Here is a 14,539-nt window from a genome sequence, read left to right on the forward strand (position 1 = left end):
TACCACGGCTCGCACAAGGGGAACCACGGCTTGCACGAGGGGCACCACGGCTTGCACCACGGCTCGCACCACGGCTTGCACCACGGCTCACACGAGGGGCACCACAGCTTGCACGAGTGGGCACCACGGCTCGCACCATGGCTCGCATGACGGCTCGCACGAGGAGCACCATGGCTCGCACGAGGGGGCACCACGGCTCGCACCACGGCTTGCACCACAGCTCGCACGAGGGGCACCACGGCTCGCACAAGGGGGCACCACGGCTCTACACCCACAGCTCGCACGAGGGGCACCACGGCTCGCACCACGGCTCACACCACAGCTTGCACGAGGGGCACCACGGCTCGCACGAGAGCCCGCACCAGGGCTCACGCTGCCTCTCACACGGCCCTCGCACAAGGACACGCGCTAGCGTTCACACCGGGGGGACCAGAGCACCCACAAGAGAGCACGAGGGTTTGCACGAGGGTTTGCACGAGGGTTTGCACGACAGACGCCACCAGGACCCGCAGGGCGGCTCACACAAAGGCTTGCACCAGGGCTCGCACCAGGAATGCAGGAGGGCTCGCACCAGACCTCGCACCACGGCTCGCACGAGAGGCCGCGAGGCTTCCGCCAGAACTCGCACCAGGGCCTCCACGAGGCGACACGAGGGCTCGCACGACGGCTTGAACCGGGGCACAAGGGCTCATGTGGCCCTTGCACCAGGGTTCACACTCACCCTCCCACAGGCCTCGCGCTGAGGCTCACACGAGGAGGCACAAAAGCTCGCACCGGAGCTCGCACGAGGGCTCACGTGAGCAGGCACAAGCGCTTGCACGAGTGTTGGCACCAGCGGGCACGAGGGCTCGCTCCAGGGCTTGCACGAGAGCACACGAGGGCTCACACAGGACTCGCACAAGGCTCTCTCGTGGCTCGCACCGGGGCCTCGCACGAGGGGGCGCGAGGGCTTGCACCAGGGGGCTCGCACGAGGGGGAACACCGGCTCTCACAAGTCCCGCACCAGGAGGTCCCACGAGGCCTCACACCAGGTTACGCAAAGGCTCGCACGAGGGCTCGCACGACGGAACACAAAGGCCTCGCACAAGGGCGACGCGAGCGTCTCGCACAAGAGGCTGGCGCGGCAGCGCACGGGCGCGCGCGCAAGGACCACGCAACCGTCTCTCACACGAGGGTCACGCGAGGCTCCTGCACGCTGGCGCACAACAGTCTCGTCCGAGAGCACGCGCCACGGCCTCCCAACAGCACACAAGCGCTTGCACGAGAGTCGCACGAGGGTCTCGCGTGAGAGCTCACGAGAGTCACCCGGAAGGCTCTCACGCAAGGGGGCACGAGGGTCAGGCGTGGCGCAAGGGTCCCACGTAGGAGGGCACGAGGGTTTGCGTCGCACGAGCGCCTCGCACAAGAGTTTCGCACAAGGGTGCAGGATGGGCTTGCAGCAGCGCTCGCACGGGGGGCGCTCGCACGGGGGCGCGCAATTGCCTCACGTAAAAGCGCACAGCAGCTTGCACGACGGGCACCCGAGGGCCTCGCACGAGCGCCTCGCACGAGGGCCCACAAAGGTCACACAAGCGGGCACAAGAGTCTCCTGGAAAAGCGCACGAGGGCTCGCACGAGAGTCACGCAGGCGCCTCGCACAAGGCTGCACGGGGGTCTCGGCATTTGCACGAGGCCGCGCAAAGCTTTCGCGTGAGAGTCGCGCCCGAGGACCGCACAAGCCTCTCGCACGAGGGCGCACAACACTCGTGCAGAGTGCTCACGCGAGAGCACGTGCGATGGTGACGCAGCGGCCTCGCACAAGGGATTCGCGTGACCGCGCGCGGCCACTCGCACGAGGGTCACGACGGTGCACGAGGCTCTCGGTGCTCGCGTGAGAGCGCACGAGGGCCTCGCACGAGGGCCTCAGAAAAGCGCACGAGCGTGCTCACGCAAGAATCTCACTCGAGGGCCGCGCACAGAGCTCGCACGAGGGCATCGCACGAGGGCCACAGGAAGGAAAAAAGGGACCCCCCAGGTGTCCGGGGGGGCACCCAAGGGTCCGGGGGAGGCACCCAAGGGTCCGAGGGGGGCACCCAAGGGTCCGGGGGGGGCACCCACCCCCCACCCGGCCCCTGCCCTCGTGCGAGGGGTGGCGGGGGCAGCGACCTGGTTGGCGTCCATCCAGCGCGCGGCGTCTTGCACGTGGTGGAACTCCACGAAGGCGAAGCCGCGGCTCTGACCTGCAACGGGGCGCGGGGTGGGGGGGGGTCAGGGAGAGCACCCGTGGGTGCTCCTGGGACCCCCCAACTAGGGTTTGGGTGCTCCCTGGGACCTCCCGGACCGGCTGCAAGCACCCATGGGTGCTGCCAGGACCCCCTTGGGGTGGGAATGGGCAGCCACGGGTGCTGCTGGGAGCCCCCTGGGATGGGGATGAGCACCCATGGGTGCTCCACGGACCTCCGAGTAGGGTTCGGGTGTTTCGTCGGACACCCGGGATTAGGTACGAGCACCCGTGGGTGCCACCGGGACCCTCTAGATTGCCTACAGGCACCCACGGGTGCTCCTAGAGCCTCCAAAACAGGGTATGCACGCGCCTTGGAATTCCCCGGGTTGGAATGGGCACCCATGGGTGCTGCCGGGACCCTCCCCCGGGACCCTCTGCAAGACGGTAAGCACCCACGGGTGCTCCTGCGACACCCAGGATAGCGGACAAGCACCCACGGGTGCTCCTGGGACCTCCTAGGTAAAGTGTAGGTGCCCCTCGGGACCCCTGGGGCTGAGTACAGGCACCCATGGGTGCTCCTGGAACCCCCTGGGTCCTTTTTGGGTGGGTGTGGGCACCCATGAGACCCCTTGCATGTGACATGGACACCCTTGGGTGCTCCTGGGACCCCTCTTGGACTACCTGTGTTGGGTGTGGGCACCCATGGGTGCTGCCGGGCCTCCTTTGGGACCCCCTAAGCAGCCTATGAGCTGCTCTGGGTTCTTCTGGACCCCCTCGATAGAGCCTAGGCACCCCTGGGTGCTCCCTGGGTAGGGCACAGCACCCCCGGTGCTCCTACGAACAGGACCAGCACCCCCGGGTGCTGCCTAACGCAGGTCTGGCACCCCTGGGTGCCCCTTGGGTGGAAGACGGGCACCCCTGGGTGCCCCCAGGCAAGGGCATCGGCACCCCTGGGCATGGGTCAGCACCCCTGGGTGCTCCTGGGGAGGGGACTGGCACCCCTGGGTGCCCCTCGGGCAGAAGATGGGCACCCCTGGGTGCCCCCGGGGACAGGACCAGCACCCCTGGGTGCTCCTCGGCTATGGGTCAGCACCCCTGGGTGCTCCTGGGGAGGGGACGGGCACCCCTGGGTGCCCCCAGGAAACAGGACTGGCACCCCTGGGTGCCCCTAGAGCTGGGACCAGCACCCCTGGGTGCTCCTGAGGAGGGGACGGGCACCCCTGGGTGCCCCCGGGAAACAGGATCAGCACCCCTGGGTGCTCCTAGAGCTGGGACCGGCACCCCTGGGTGCCCCTGGGACAGGTCAGCACCCCTGGGTGCTCCTAGGGAGGGGACTGGCACCCCTGGGTGCCCCTGGGGAAGAGGACCAGCACCCCTGGGTGCTCCTAGAGATGAGATGGGCACCCCTGGGTGCCCCCTAAGTCCGGTACAGCACCCCTGGGTGCTCCCTAGGGATAGCACTGGCACCCCTGGGTGCCCCTGGCAAGGTGACGGGCACCCCTGGGTGTCCCCCAAGCCTGGCACAGCACCCCTGGGTGGTCGCTAAACCTGGCACAGGATTCCTGGGTGCTCCTAAGGACGGGACTGGCACCCCTGGGTGCCCCTAAGGATGGAATCAGCACCCCTGGGTGCTCCTAGGGAGAGAATGGGCACCCCTGGGTGCCCCCCAAGTTTGGCACAGCTGCCCTGGGTGCCCCTCGAGGTGGGATTGGGACCCCTGGCTGTCCCTTGGGGACGGGACCTGCACCCCTGGGTGCTCCCTAAGTTTGGCGCAGCACCCTTGGGTGCTCCCTGCGGGTGGGATCAGCACCCTTGGGTGCTCCCATGGACAAAACCTGCCCCCATGGATGCCCCCAAAAACGGGACCAACACCTTTGGGAGCTGGTAGAGCGAGGATCCAACCCCCCCCCGCCCCCCCAAGAGACCCACCCGGGTGGGCGCCCCCAAAACAGGACCCGAGCACCTGGGTGCCCCCCACCGCCACCCGAAAGAGGGGCACCCACGGGTGGGGGCTCACCTGAGGACTTGTTGCGCATCAGCCGGACCTCGCGGGGCTGCACCCCCTGTGCCTGCAGCTGCGCCCGGATCTGCGGGGGGGGGGGGGGGGCCGACGCCCAAATCAGCGGGACCCCGGGGCGCCTTGGGGGCACCAGGGGTGCGGGGGGGCACCCAGGGGCGTAGGGGGGCACCCAGGTGGGTGGGACGCCCCGAAACCTGCTCCCTCCCCCACCCCAACATTCCCAAATGTCTCCCCGGGGGTTTGGGGCACCCAGGGGTGCGGGGGGGCGCCCACAGACCCAGCAATGGGGGGGGGGGAATGAGGGGGCGTGGCCTGCAGGCAAGGGGGCGTGGCCAAGGCAAGGCAGGGTGACCACATGGGATTACTTTCCCGTGAGGGGGTGTGGCCTGGCTCAGGGGGGCGTGGCCAAACAGAGGGGGTGTGGCCTGGGGTGGGGGTGTGGCCACAGGGTGGATTCCTCCAAAGGGGGCGTGGCTCGGGTGAAAGGGGGCGTGGCTACATGGGATGAGTTTTCCCGTGGAGGGGGCGGGGCTTGGCTGAAAGGGGGTGTGGCCGAGGTGGGGGGTGTGGCCTGGGGGAGGGGCGTGACCACAGGGTGGATTCCTCCCAAAGGGGGCGGGGCTTGGCTGAAAGGGGGTGTGGCCTGGGGGAGGGGGCGTGACCACAGGGTGGATTCCTCCCAAAGGGGGCGGGGCTTGGCTGAAAGGGGGTGTGGCCTGGGGGAGGGGGCGTGACCACAGGGTGGATTCCTCCCAAAGGGGGCGGGGCTTGGCTGAAAGGCAGTGTGCCCCAAGCAGCAAGGCCAAGCCGAGGGGGTGTGGCCAAGCCGAGGGGGCGTGGCCACCGCTCCCCAAGCCCCCCCCAGCGCGAAGCGGAGATTTAAAGGGCCAGCGCCCCCTCCCCGGCAGCCGGGGGCGGGGCCGGGGGCGGGGCTCACGTCGTTTTCGGTGGCGGCCTGCGGCAGCATGCGCAGCATGACGATGGTGCTGGCGCGCGGCTCCTCCTCCGCCGCCTCGGGCCGGTAGTCCTGGTCGCGGTAGTCGCCGTCGGCGCCGAAGGGCAGCGCCGGGGGGGCGGGGTCCCGCTTGCGGGTGGGCTCCGCGCCCTCGTAGGCCGCCTGGCGGGGCGGGGGCGGGGGGGCGGGGTGAGGGGCGGGGTTTCGGGGGGGGGGACGGGGCGCGGGGGGGGGGCGCGGCGGCTCACCTGGGGCGCGGCGGCCGGGGCGGGCGGGGCCTCGGGCGGGCCCCCGTAGCCGCGGTAGTCCATGTCGCGGTAGTCGTGGTCGCGCTGGGCGCGGGCGGCGTCCTCGGGGGGGGCGCCCCCGTAGCGGCCCGTGCGGTCCCCCCGCCCCCCCCTGCGGGGTGGGAGGAGGGGGGGTCAAGCGGGGGGGGCTCGGATGGCCCCGCCCACCCCCCCCCCACGGGTTCGGGGTGCTCCCCTACCTGCGCTCGTACTCCATGGTGCCGGCACCTGTGGGGGCAGAGCGACGGGGGGATACTGGGAGGGACTGGGGGGAATTGGGGGGACTGGGAGGGACTGGAGGGACTGGGGGGATACTGGAAGGGAATGGGGGAAATGGGGGGGACTGGGAGGATTGGGAGGGGACTGGGGGGGATACTGGAGAGAGTGGAGGGAACGGGGGGACTGAGGTGGGACTGGGAATGAGTGGGAGAGTACTGGGAGGAATTAGGGGGGCAGTGGGAGCAACTAGGGCAGTGGAAAGGACTGGGGTGAACTAGGAGAGGTACTGGGAAGCATTGGGAGGGAGTGGTATCACCTAGGGGGGTACTGGAACAAAGTGGGGAGCACTGGGATGAACTGGTGGGTACTGGAATGGCCTAATGGGCACTGGGAAGACCTGGGATGACTTTGGGTGGTTACTGGAAGGGACTGGGATTAACTGGAGGGCACCTGGATGAATGAGTGGGGCACTGGGGAGTAACTGGGATGAACTGGAAGGTACCTGGAAGGCTCTGGGGGAACTGGGGGACACTGGGGATAACTGGGAAGGAACTGGGATGAACTGGGGGCCACTGGGAGCTGCCCCAGGGAACGACAAGGAAGGAGCGAGGACCCCGCCAGGCCCCGCCCCCTCATTAGCATACAACCAGCCAACCTCGTTATCATGCAAAGCCCCACCCCCCTCGCCAGGCCCCGCCCCCCTCCAGCCGCCTCCAGCCGCCCCCAGCGGCGGGCCCCGCCCCTCGCCCCCCTCCATCCAATCCCGCCCGCGCCGGGGGTCCCGGGGAGCCCCTCCCGGTAAGCCCGCCCCCCCGGTGCAGGCCCCGACCTGCTCCCGCCGCTCCGCTGCCGCCGCCGCCGCCGCTCCCGACCCGCAAAATGGCGGCGCCGCTCCGCGCCCGGCCCGCCCCGGCCTCCCGCGCCCTCACCCGCCCGCCCCCCGCCCCCCGCCGCCGCGCTCCCCATTGGCCCTTCGGCCCGCCCGTCAGCGCATCCGCCCTTCTCATTGGTTAGCGCCGCCACGCGCCGCGAAGGGTGGGCGGGGCCGGCCGCGAAGGGAGCAGCGAGGGGGCGCGGCGCGACTCCAGCGGTCACCTCTGATTGGCTGCGACGCGCGGGGGGGCGCAGCTACCCGGAGAGGGCGGGAAGCGGCGCAGGCTCTCTCGCGTGATTGGCTGAAGGGCAGTGCCGTCGCTTTCTGATTGGCCAGCTCTCGGGGGAGGCGGCGGGGGGGGACGGAAGCGGCGGACGGGACTTCCGGCGGGAAGATGGCGGCGCTGGGGAGGGCGTTGCGGGCGCTGCGGGCCGGGGCGCTGCGGGCCGGGGCCCGGGGCCGCTCGGCGGGGCCGCCCGGGCCTTGGCGCTGCCGCGGGCGCCGCTGGGGGCGGACCCGCACGAGGAGGAGCCAATGGCGGCGGCGCAGAGGAAGGTGGGAGGGGCTTGGGGAAGGGGGGGGGGGGGCAGGCCAAGGGTATCGCTGTGGGGGCGTGGCTTAAGGGGTGGGCGGAGCTACGCGAGGGGCGGGGCCCGGGGCAGGCTGAGGGTGGTGCTGATTGGGCGGGGCTGTGGGAGCAGCAGGGCTTGGATAGGCTGAGTGTGCTGATGGTTGGGCGGGGCTGGGGGAATGGGCGGGGCTTGGGGATGGGCGGGGCTTGGGGAATGGGCGGGGCTTGGGGAATGGGCGGGGCTTGGGGAATGGGCGGGCTTGGGAATGGGCGGGGCTGGGGGGATGGGCGGGGCTTGGGGAATGGGCGGGGCCTGGGCAGGCTGAGGATGGTGCCGATTGGGCGGGGCTGTGAGAGCAGCAGGGCTTGGGATAGGCTGAGTGTGCTGATGGTTGGGCGGGGCTGGGGGAATGGGCGGGGCTTGGGGAATGGGCGGGGCTTGGGGAATGGGCGGGGCTTGGGGAATTGGCGGGGCTGGGGGATGGGCGGGGCTGGGGGAATGGGCGGGGCTTGGGGAATGGGCGGGGCTTGGGGAATGGGCGGGGCTTGGGGAATTGGCGGGGCTGGGGGATGGGCGGGGCTTGGGGAATGGGCGGGGCCTGGGGCGGGCTGGGGTGTGGATTGGGCGGGGCTTGGTCGGGAATGGGCGGGGCTCCTGGGTGGGCGGGGCCGGGACAGGCTAGGAATGTGGGTGATTGGATGGGGCTTGCGGAGAAATGGGCGGGGCTCGGGGGAGGCAGGGGGCGGGGCTTGCCGGGAGGTGGGCGTGGCAAAGGCACGCGGCTTGGCTGAGTGGGCGGGGTTCAGCGGCTGGGGGTGTGGTTTGGGGCAACTGGGCGGGGGCGAGGCGTGGGCGTGGCCTGACCGTCTGGGGCGGGGCTTAGCGGGGTGGAGCCCACCCGGGGGGCGTGGCTTGCGCCAGGTAAAGGGCGGGAAACGGCGGGGGGCACCTTCGTTCCCCTTGGCCCCGGGCGGGGCCGGGGGCGGGGCCGGGGGGCGGGGCCGCGGTGACCCCGCCCCCCAGAACCCCGACTACCACGGGTTCTACGCGGAGCCCGAGGCCGACGCGCTCAACATGCGGGCGGCCTGCTTCGCCGGGCTGTCGGTCGCCATTGTGCTGGGCTCCGCCTTCCTGCACTACCTGCCCGACCTGGGGTGCGCGGGGGGCTGGGGGGCACTGCCTGCCCGACCTGGGGTGTGCGGGGGCTGGGGGGGCTGGGGGGCACTGCCTGCCCGACCTGGGGTGTGTGGGGGGCTGGGGGGCTGGGGGGCACTGCCTGCCCGACCTGGGGTGCGCGGGGGCTGGGGGGCTGGGGGGCACTGCCTGCCCGACCTGGGGTGCGCGGGGGCTGGGGGGCTGGGGGGGCACTGCCTGCCCGACCTGGGGTGCGCGGGGGCTGGGGGGGCACTGCCTGCCCGACCTGGGGTGCGCGGGGGCTGGGGGGGCTGGGGGGGCACTGCCTGCCCGACCTGGGGTGTGTGGGGGGCTGGGGGGCTGGGGGGGCACTGCCTGCCCGACCTGGGGTGCGCGGGGGCTGGGGGGGCACTGCCTGCCCGACCTGGGGTGTGTGGGGGGCTGGGGGGCTGGGGGGGCACTGCCTGCCCGACCTGGGGTGCGCGGGGGCTGGGGGGGCACTGCCTGCCCGACCTGGGGTGCGCGGGGGCTGGGGGGGCACTGCCTGCCCGACCTGGGGTGCGCGGGGGCTGGGGGGCTGGGGGGGCACTGCCTGCCCGACCTGGGGTGTGTGGGGGGCTGGGGGGCTGGGGGGGCACTGCCTGCCCGACCTGGGGTGCGCGGGGGCTGGGGGGGCTGGGGGGGCACTGCCTGCCCGACCTGGGGTGCGCGGGGGCTGGGGGGGCTGGGGGGGCACTGCCTGCCCGACCTGGGGTGCGCGGGGGCTGGGGGGCACTGCCTGCCCGACCTGGGGTGCGCGGGGGCTGGGGGGGCTGGGGGGCACTGCCTGCCCGACCTGGGGTGCGCGGGGGCTGGGGGGCACTGCCTGCCCGACCTGGGGTGCGCGGGGGCTGAGGGGGCTGGGGGGGCACTACCTGCCCGACCTGGGGGTCTGGGAGGGGTATAGGGGTCTGGGAGGGGTCTATGGGGGTCTGTGGGGGGTACGGGGGTCTGGGAGGGGTCTGTGGGGGTCTGTGGGGGGTACGGGGGCCTGGGAGGGGTCTGTGGGGGTCTGTGGGGGGTATGGGGGCCTGGAGGGGTCTGTGGGGGTCTGTGGGGGGTACGGGGGCCTGGGAGGGGTCTGTGGGGGTCTGTGGGGGTATGGGGGCGTGGGAGGGGTCTGTGGGGGTCTGTGGGGGGTACGGGGGTCTGGCAGGGGTCTGTGGGGGTCTGTGGGGGGTCTGGGGGTCTGGGAGGGGTCTGTGGGGTCTGTGGGGGTCTGGGGTCTGGGAGGGGTCCTGTGGGGGTCTGTGGGGGGTACGGGGGTCTGGGAGGGGTCTGTGGGGGTCTGTGGGGGGTATGGGGGCCTGGGAGGGGTCTGTGGGGGTCCGTGGGGGGTATGGGGGCCTGGGAGGGGTCTGTGGGGGTCCGTGGGGGGTATGGGGGCCTGGGAGGGGTCTGTGGGGGTCCGTGGGGGGTATGGGGGTCTGGGAGGGGTCTGTGGGGGTCTGTGGGGGGTATGGGGGCCTGGGAGGGGTCTGTGGGGGTCTGTGGGGGGTATGGGGGCCTGGAGGGGTCTATAGGGGGTATAGGGGGCTGGGAGGGATCTATGGGGGGTGTGGGGGGGAAGTGGGGGCTGTGGGGCCCTATAGGGGTGTCCAGGTGCCTATAGGTCCCGCCGCCCCCCCGCAGGCTGCAGCGCTGGGCGCGGCGCGAGGCCGAGCTGCGGATCCGGGAGCGCGAGGGGCGGGGCTGCCGCTGCTGGACCCCAACTACTACGACCCCGCGCGCCTGGCCCTGCCCCCCCCGGAGTGAGCCCCCCCCAGCCCGCGGGTGCCCCCCGGGGGGGTCTGTCAATAAAGCCACCGGGGCTCGGCCCGCTTTGGGGTTCTTATTGAGACTGGGGGGGGGCTGTGCTCCCTGTGCCCCTATAGAACCCCCTATAGCCCCCAGAGCCCCCCCACAGCCCCCCAAATCCCTATAGATCCTCTCTAGCCCCCACAACCCGCTGCAGCCCCTATAGAACCCGTATACCCCCCAAATCCCTCTAGCCCCCCACAACCCGCTCCAGCCCCTATAGAACCCGTATACCCCCCAAATCCCCTCTAGCCCCCCACAACCCGCTCCAGCCCCTATAGAACCCGTATACCCCCCCAAATCCCCTCTAGCCCCCCACAACCCGCTCCAGCCCCTATAGAACCCCTATACCCCCCCAAATCCTCTCTAGCCCCCCACAACCCGCTCCAGCCCCTATAGAACCCCTATACCCCCCCAAATCCTCTCTAGCCCCCACAACCCGCTCCAGCCCCTATAGAACCCCTATACCCCCCCAAATCCTCTCTAGCCCCCCACAACCCGCTCCAGCCCTATAGAACTCCTATACCCCCCCAAATCCTCTCTAGACCCCCACAACCCGCTCCAGCCCCTATAGAACCCCTATACCCCCCCAATCCCCTCTAGCCCCCCACAACCCGCTCCAGCCCCTATAGAACCCCTATACCCCCCAAATCCCCTCTAGCCCCCACAACCCGCTCCAGCCCCTATAGAACCCGTATACCCCCCAAATCCCCTCTAGCCCCCCACAACCCGCTCAGCCCCTATAGAACCCCTATACCCCCCCAAATCCTCTCTAGCCCCCCACAACCCGCTCCAGCCCCTATAGAACCCCTATACCCCCCCAAATCCTCTCTAGCCCCCCACAACCCGCTCCAGCCCCTATAGAACTCCTATACCCCCCCAAATCCTCTCTAGACCCCCACAACCCGCTCCAGCCCCTATAGAACCCCTATACCCCCCCAAATCCCCTCTAGCCCCCCACAACCCGCTCCAGCCCCTATAGAACCCCTATACCCCCCAAATCCCTCTAGCCCCCCACAACCCGCTCCAGCCCCTATAGAACCCCTATACCCCCCCAATCCCTCTAGCCCCCCACAACCCGCTGCAGCCCCTATAGAACCCCTATACCCCCCCAAATCCTCTCTAGCCCCCCACAACCCGCTCCAGCCCTATAGAACCCGTATACCCCCCCAAATCCTCTCTAGCCCCCACAACCCGCTCCAGCCCCTATAGAACTCCTATACCCCCCCAAATCCTCTCTAGCCCCCCACAACCCGCTCCAGCCCCTATAGAACCCGTATACCCCCCCAAATCCCCTCTAGCCCCCACAACCCGCTCCAGCCCTATAGAACCCCTATACCCCCCAAATCCCCTCTAGCCCCCCACAACCCGCTCCAGCCCCTATAGAACCCGTATACCCCCCAAATCCCCTCTAGCCCCCCACAACCCGCTCCAGCCCCTATAGAACCCCTATACCTATACCCCCCCAAATCCTCTCTAGCCCCCACAACCCGCTCCAGCCCCTATAGAACCCCTATACCCCCCCAAATCCCCTCTAGCCCCCCACAACCCGCTGCAGCCCCTATAGAACCCCGTATACCCCCCAAATCCCCTCTAGCCCCCCACAACCTGCTCCAGCCCCTATAGAACCCCTATAGCCCCCCAAATCCTCTCTAGCCCCCCACAACCCGCTCCAGCCCCTATAGAACCCCTATACCCCCCCAAATCCCCTCTAGCCCCCCACAACCCGCTCCAGCCCCTATAGAACCCGTATACCCCCCAAATCCCCTCTAGCCCCCCACAACCCGCTCCAGCCCCTATAGAACCCCTATACCCCCCCAAATCCTCTCTAGCCCCCCACAACCCGCTCCAGCCCCTATAGAACCCCTATACGCCCCCAAATCCCCTCTAGCCCCCCACAACCCGCTCCAGCCCCTATAGAACCCCTATACCCCCCCAAATCCCCTCTAGCCCCCACAACCCGCTCCAGCCCCTATAGAACCCCTATACCCCCCCAAATCCTCTCTAGCCCCCCACAACCCGCTCCAGCCCCTATAGAACCCCTATACCCCCCCAAATCCTCTCTAGACCCCCACAACCCGCTCCAGCCCCTATAGAACTCCTATACCCCCCCAAATCCCCTCTAGCCCCCCACAACCCGCTCCAGCCCCTATAGAACTCCTATACCCCCCCAAATCCCCTCTAGCCCCCACAACCCGCTCCAGCCCCTATAGAACCCCTATACCCCCCCAAATCCTCTCTAGCCCCCCACAACCCGCTCCAGCCCCTATAGAACCCCTATACCCCCCCAAATCCCCTCTAGCCCCCCACAACCCGCTCCAGCCCCTATAGAACCCCTATACCCCCCCAAATCCTCTCTAGCCCCCCACAACCCGCTCCAGCCCCTATAGAACTCCTATACCCCCCCAAATCCCCTCTAGCCCCCCACAACCCGCTCCAGCCCCTATAGAACCCCTATACGCCCCCAAATCCCCTCTAGCCCCCACAACCCGCTCCAGCCCCTATAGAACCCCTATACCCCCCCAAATCCTCTCTAGCCCCCCACAACCCGCTCCAGCCCCTATAGAACTCCTATACCCCCCCAAATCCCCTCTAGCCCCCCACAACCCGCTCCAGCCCCTATAGAACCCCTATACGCCCCCAAATCCTCTGTAGCCCCCCTCAACCCCCTACAGAACTCCTATACCCCCCCAAATCTCTTCTAGTCCCCCACAATCCCCTCAACCCCCTATAGAGCCCATATAGCTCCCAAGACCCCCCCCGAGCCCCTATAGCCCCCCGAACCCCCCGACCTCTTATAGACCCCCTATAGTCCCCAAGACCCCTCCGGCCGCTGTAGCCCCCCCTGTAGCCCCTCACACCCCCCAGACCAGGCCCCCGTACCCCCCGATCCCCTATAGCACCCCTGTAGTCCCCCACAACCCCCGGTCACCTCCGTGGTCCCCTATAGCCCCCTATAGCCCCCCCAGAGCCTCTGTAGCCCCCCATGGCCCCCAGCACCCTATAACTCTCTATAGCGCACCTATAGCCCCATGTGTCCACCTATAGCTCCACGTGTCCGCCTGCAGCTCCATACGTGCACCTATAGCACTTGTGTGCACTTATAGATCCATACATGCACTTATAGCTCCGCGTGTGCACCCATAGATCCCTGTGTGCACCTATAGCCCGTGTGTGCACCTATAGATCTATGTGTGCACCTATAGCCCGTGTGTGCACCTATAGCCCATGTGTGCACCTATAGATCCATGTGCACACGTATAGATCCATACACGCACCCATAGCCCGTGTGTGCACCTATAGATCCGTGTGCGCACCTATAGATCCATACACGCACCCATAGCCCGTGTGTGCACCTATAGATCCGTGTGTGCACCTATAGCCCGTGTGCGCACCTATAGATCCATGTGCGCACCTATAGCCCGTGTGTGCACCTATAGATCTATGTGTGCACCTATAGCCCATGTGTGCACCTATAGATCCATGTGTGCACCTATAGCCCATGTGTGCACGCATAGATCCATGTGCGCACGTATAGATCCATACACGCACCCATAGCCCGTGTGTGCACCTATAGATCCGTGTGTGCACCTATAGATCCATACACGCACCCATAGCCCGTGTGTGCACCTATAGATCCGTGTGCGCACCTATAGATCCATACACGCACCCATAGCCCGTGTGTGCACCTATAGATCCGTGTGTGCACCCATAGACCCATACATGCCCCTATAGCCCGTGTGTGCCCCTATAGATCCATGTGCGCACCTATAGATCCATACACGCACCCATAGCCCGTGTGTGCACCTATAGATCCGTGTGCGCACCTATAGATCCATACACGCACCCATAGCCCGTGTGTGCACCTATAGATCCGTGTGTGCACCTATAGCCCGTGTGCGCACCTATAGATCCATGTGCGCACCTATAGCCCGTGTGTGCACCTATAGATCTATGTGTGCACCTATAGCCCATGTGTGCACCTATAGATCCATGTGTGCACCTATAGCCCATGTGTGCACGCATAGATCCATGTGCACACGTATAGATCCATACACGCACCCATAGCCCGTGTGTGCACCTATAGATCCGTGTGTGCACCTATAGATCCATACACGCACCCATAGCCCGTGTGTGCACCTATAGATCCGTGTGCGCACCTATAGATCCATACACGCACCCATAGCCCGTGTGTGCACCTATAGATCCGTGTGTGCACCCATAGACCCATACATGCCCCTATAGCCCGTGTGTGCCCCTATAGATCCATGTGCGCACCTATAGATCCATACACGCACCCATAGCCCGTGTGTGCCCCTATAGATCCATGTGCGCACCTATAGATCCATACACGCACCCATAGCCCGTGTGTGCACCTATAGATCCATGTGCGCACCTATAGATCCATACACGCACCCATAGCCCGTGTGTGCACCTAT

At 68.0% G+C, this 14,539-nt stretch overlaps 2 protein-coding genes across 2 annotated transcripts; one reads left to right on the forward strand and one right to left on the reverse strand.

The window, feature by feature from the left end:
* Nucleotides 1-1,337: 1,337 nt before the first annotated feature.
* On the reverse strand, nucleotides 1,338-6,573 carry LOC147596117 (RNA-binding protein 10-like). Its single transcript, XM_086771650.1, has 7 exons — nucleotides 6,514-6,573; nucleotides 5,666-5,693; nucleotides 5,427-5,577; nucleotides 5,161-5,340; nucleotides 4,221-4,290; nucleotides 2,031-2,219; nucleotides 1,338-1,588 (listed from the first exon to the last, which is right to left on the reverse strand). The coding sequence occupies exons 2-7, from the start codon at nucleotides 5,680-5,682 to the stop codon at nucleotides 1,338-1,340; spliced, it is 858 nt and encodes a 285-aa protein (XP_086627776.1). The 5' UTR covers nucleotides 5,683-5,693; nucleotides 6,514-6,573.
* A 379-nt stretch (nucleotides 6,574-6,952) lies between these two features.
* NDUFB11 (NADH:ubiquinone oxidoreductase subunit B11) lies at nucleotides 6,953-10,121 on the forward strand. The gene is given in 5 exon segments (XM_086771651.1): nucleotides 6,953-7,034; nucleotides 7,037-7,113; nucleotides 8,154-8,284; nucleotides 9,936-9,985; nucleotides 9,988-10,121. Coding segments are annotated over 5 exon segments (411 nt in total). The 3' UTR covers nucleotides 10,059-10,121.
* The last annotated feature ends 4,418 nt before the right edge of the window (nucleotides 10,122-14,539 follow it).

The sequence above is a fragment of the Chlamydotis macqueenii genome, unplaced genomic scaffold (assembly GCF_036417535.1).
Source record: "Chlamydotis macqueenii isolate bChlMac1 unplaced genomic scaffold, bChlMac1.mat HAP1_SCAFFOLD_149, whole genome shotgun sequence".
NCBI classification, from domain to species: domain Eukaryota; kingdom Metazoa; phylum Chordata; class Aves; order Otidiformes; family Otididae; genus Chlamydotis; species Chlamydotis macqueenii.

What these genes read in the sequence shown, in the direction of transcription:
- LOC147596117 (XM_086771650.1), bottom strand. An exon ending in CCCCGGCCGCCGCGCCCCAG is followed by an intron (nt 5,341 to 5,426) that starts GTGAGCCGCCGC and finishes CCGCCCCGCCAG; the next exon opens with GCGGCCTACGAGGGCGCGGA. An exon ending in GATGCGCAACAAGTCCTCAG is followed by an intron (nt 2,220 to 4,220) that starts GTGAGCCCCCAC and finishes GCCCCGTTGCAG; the next exon opens with GTCAGAGCCGCGGCTTCGCC.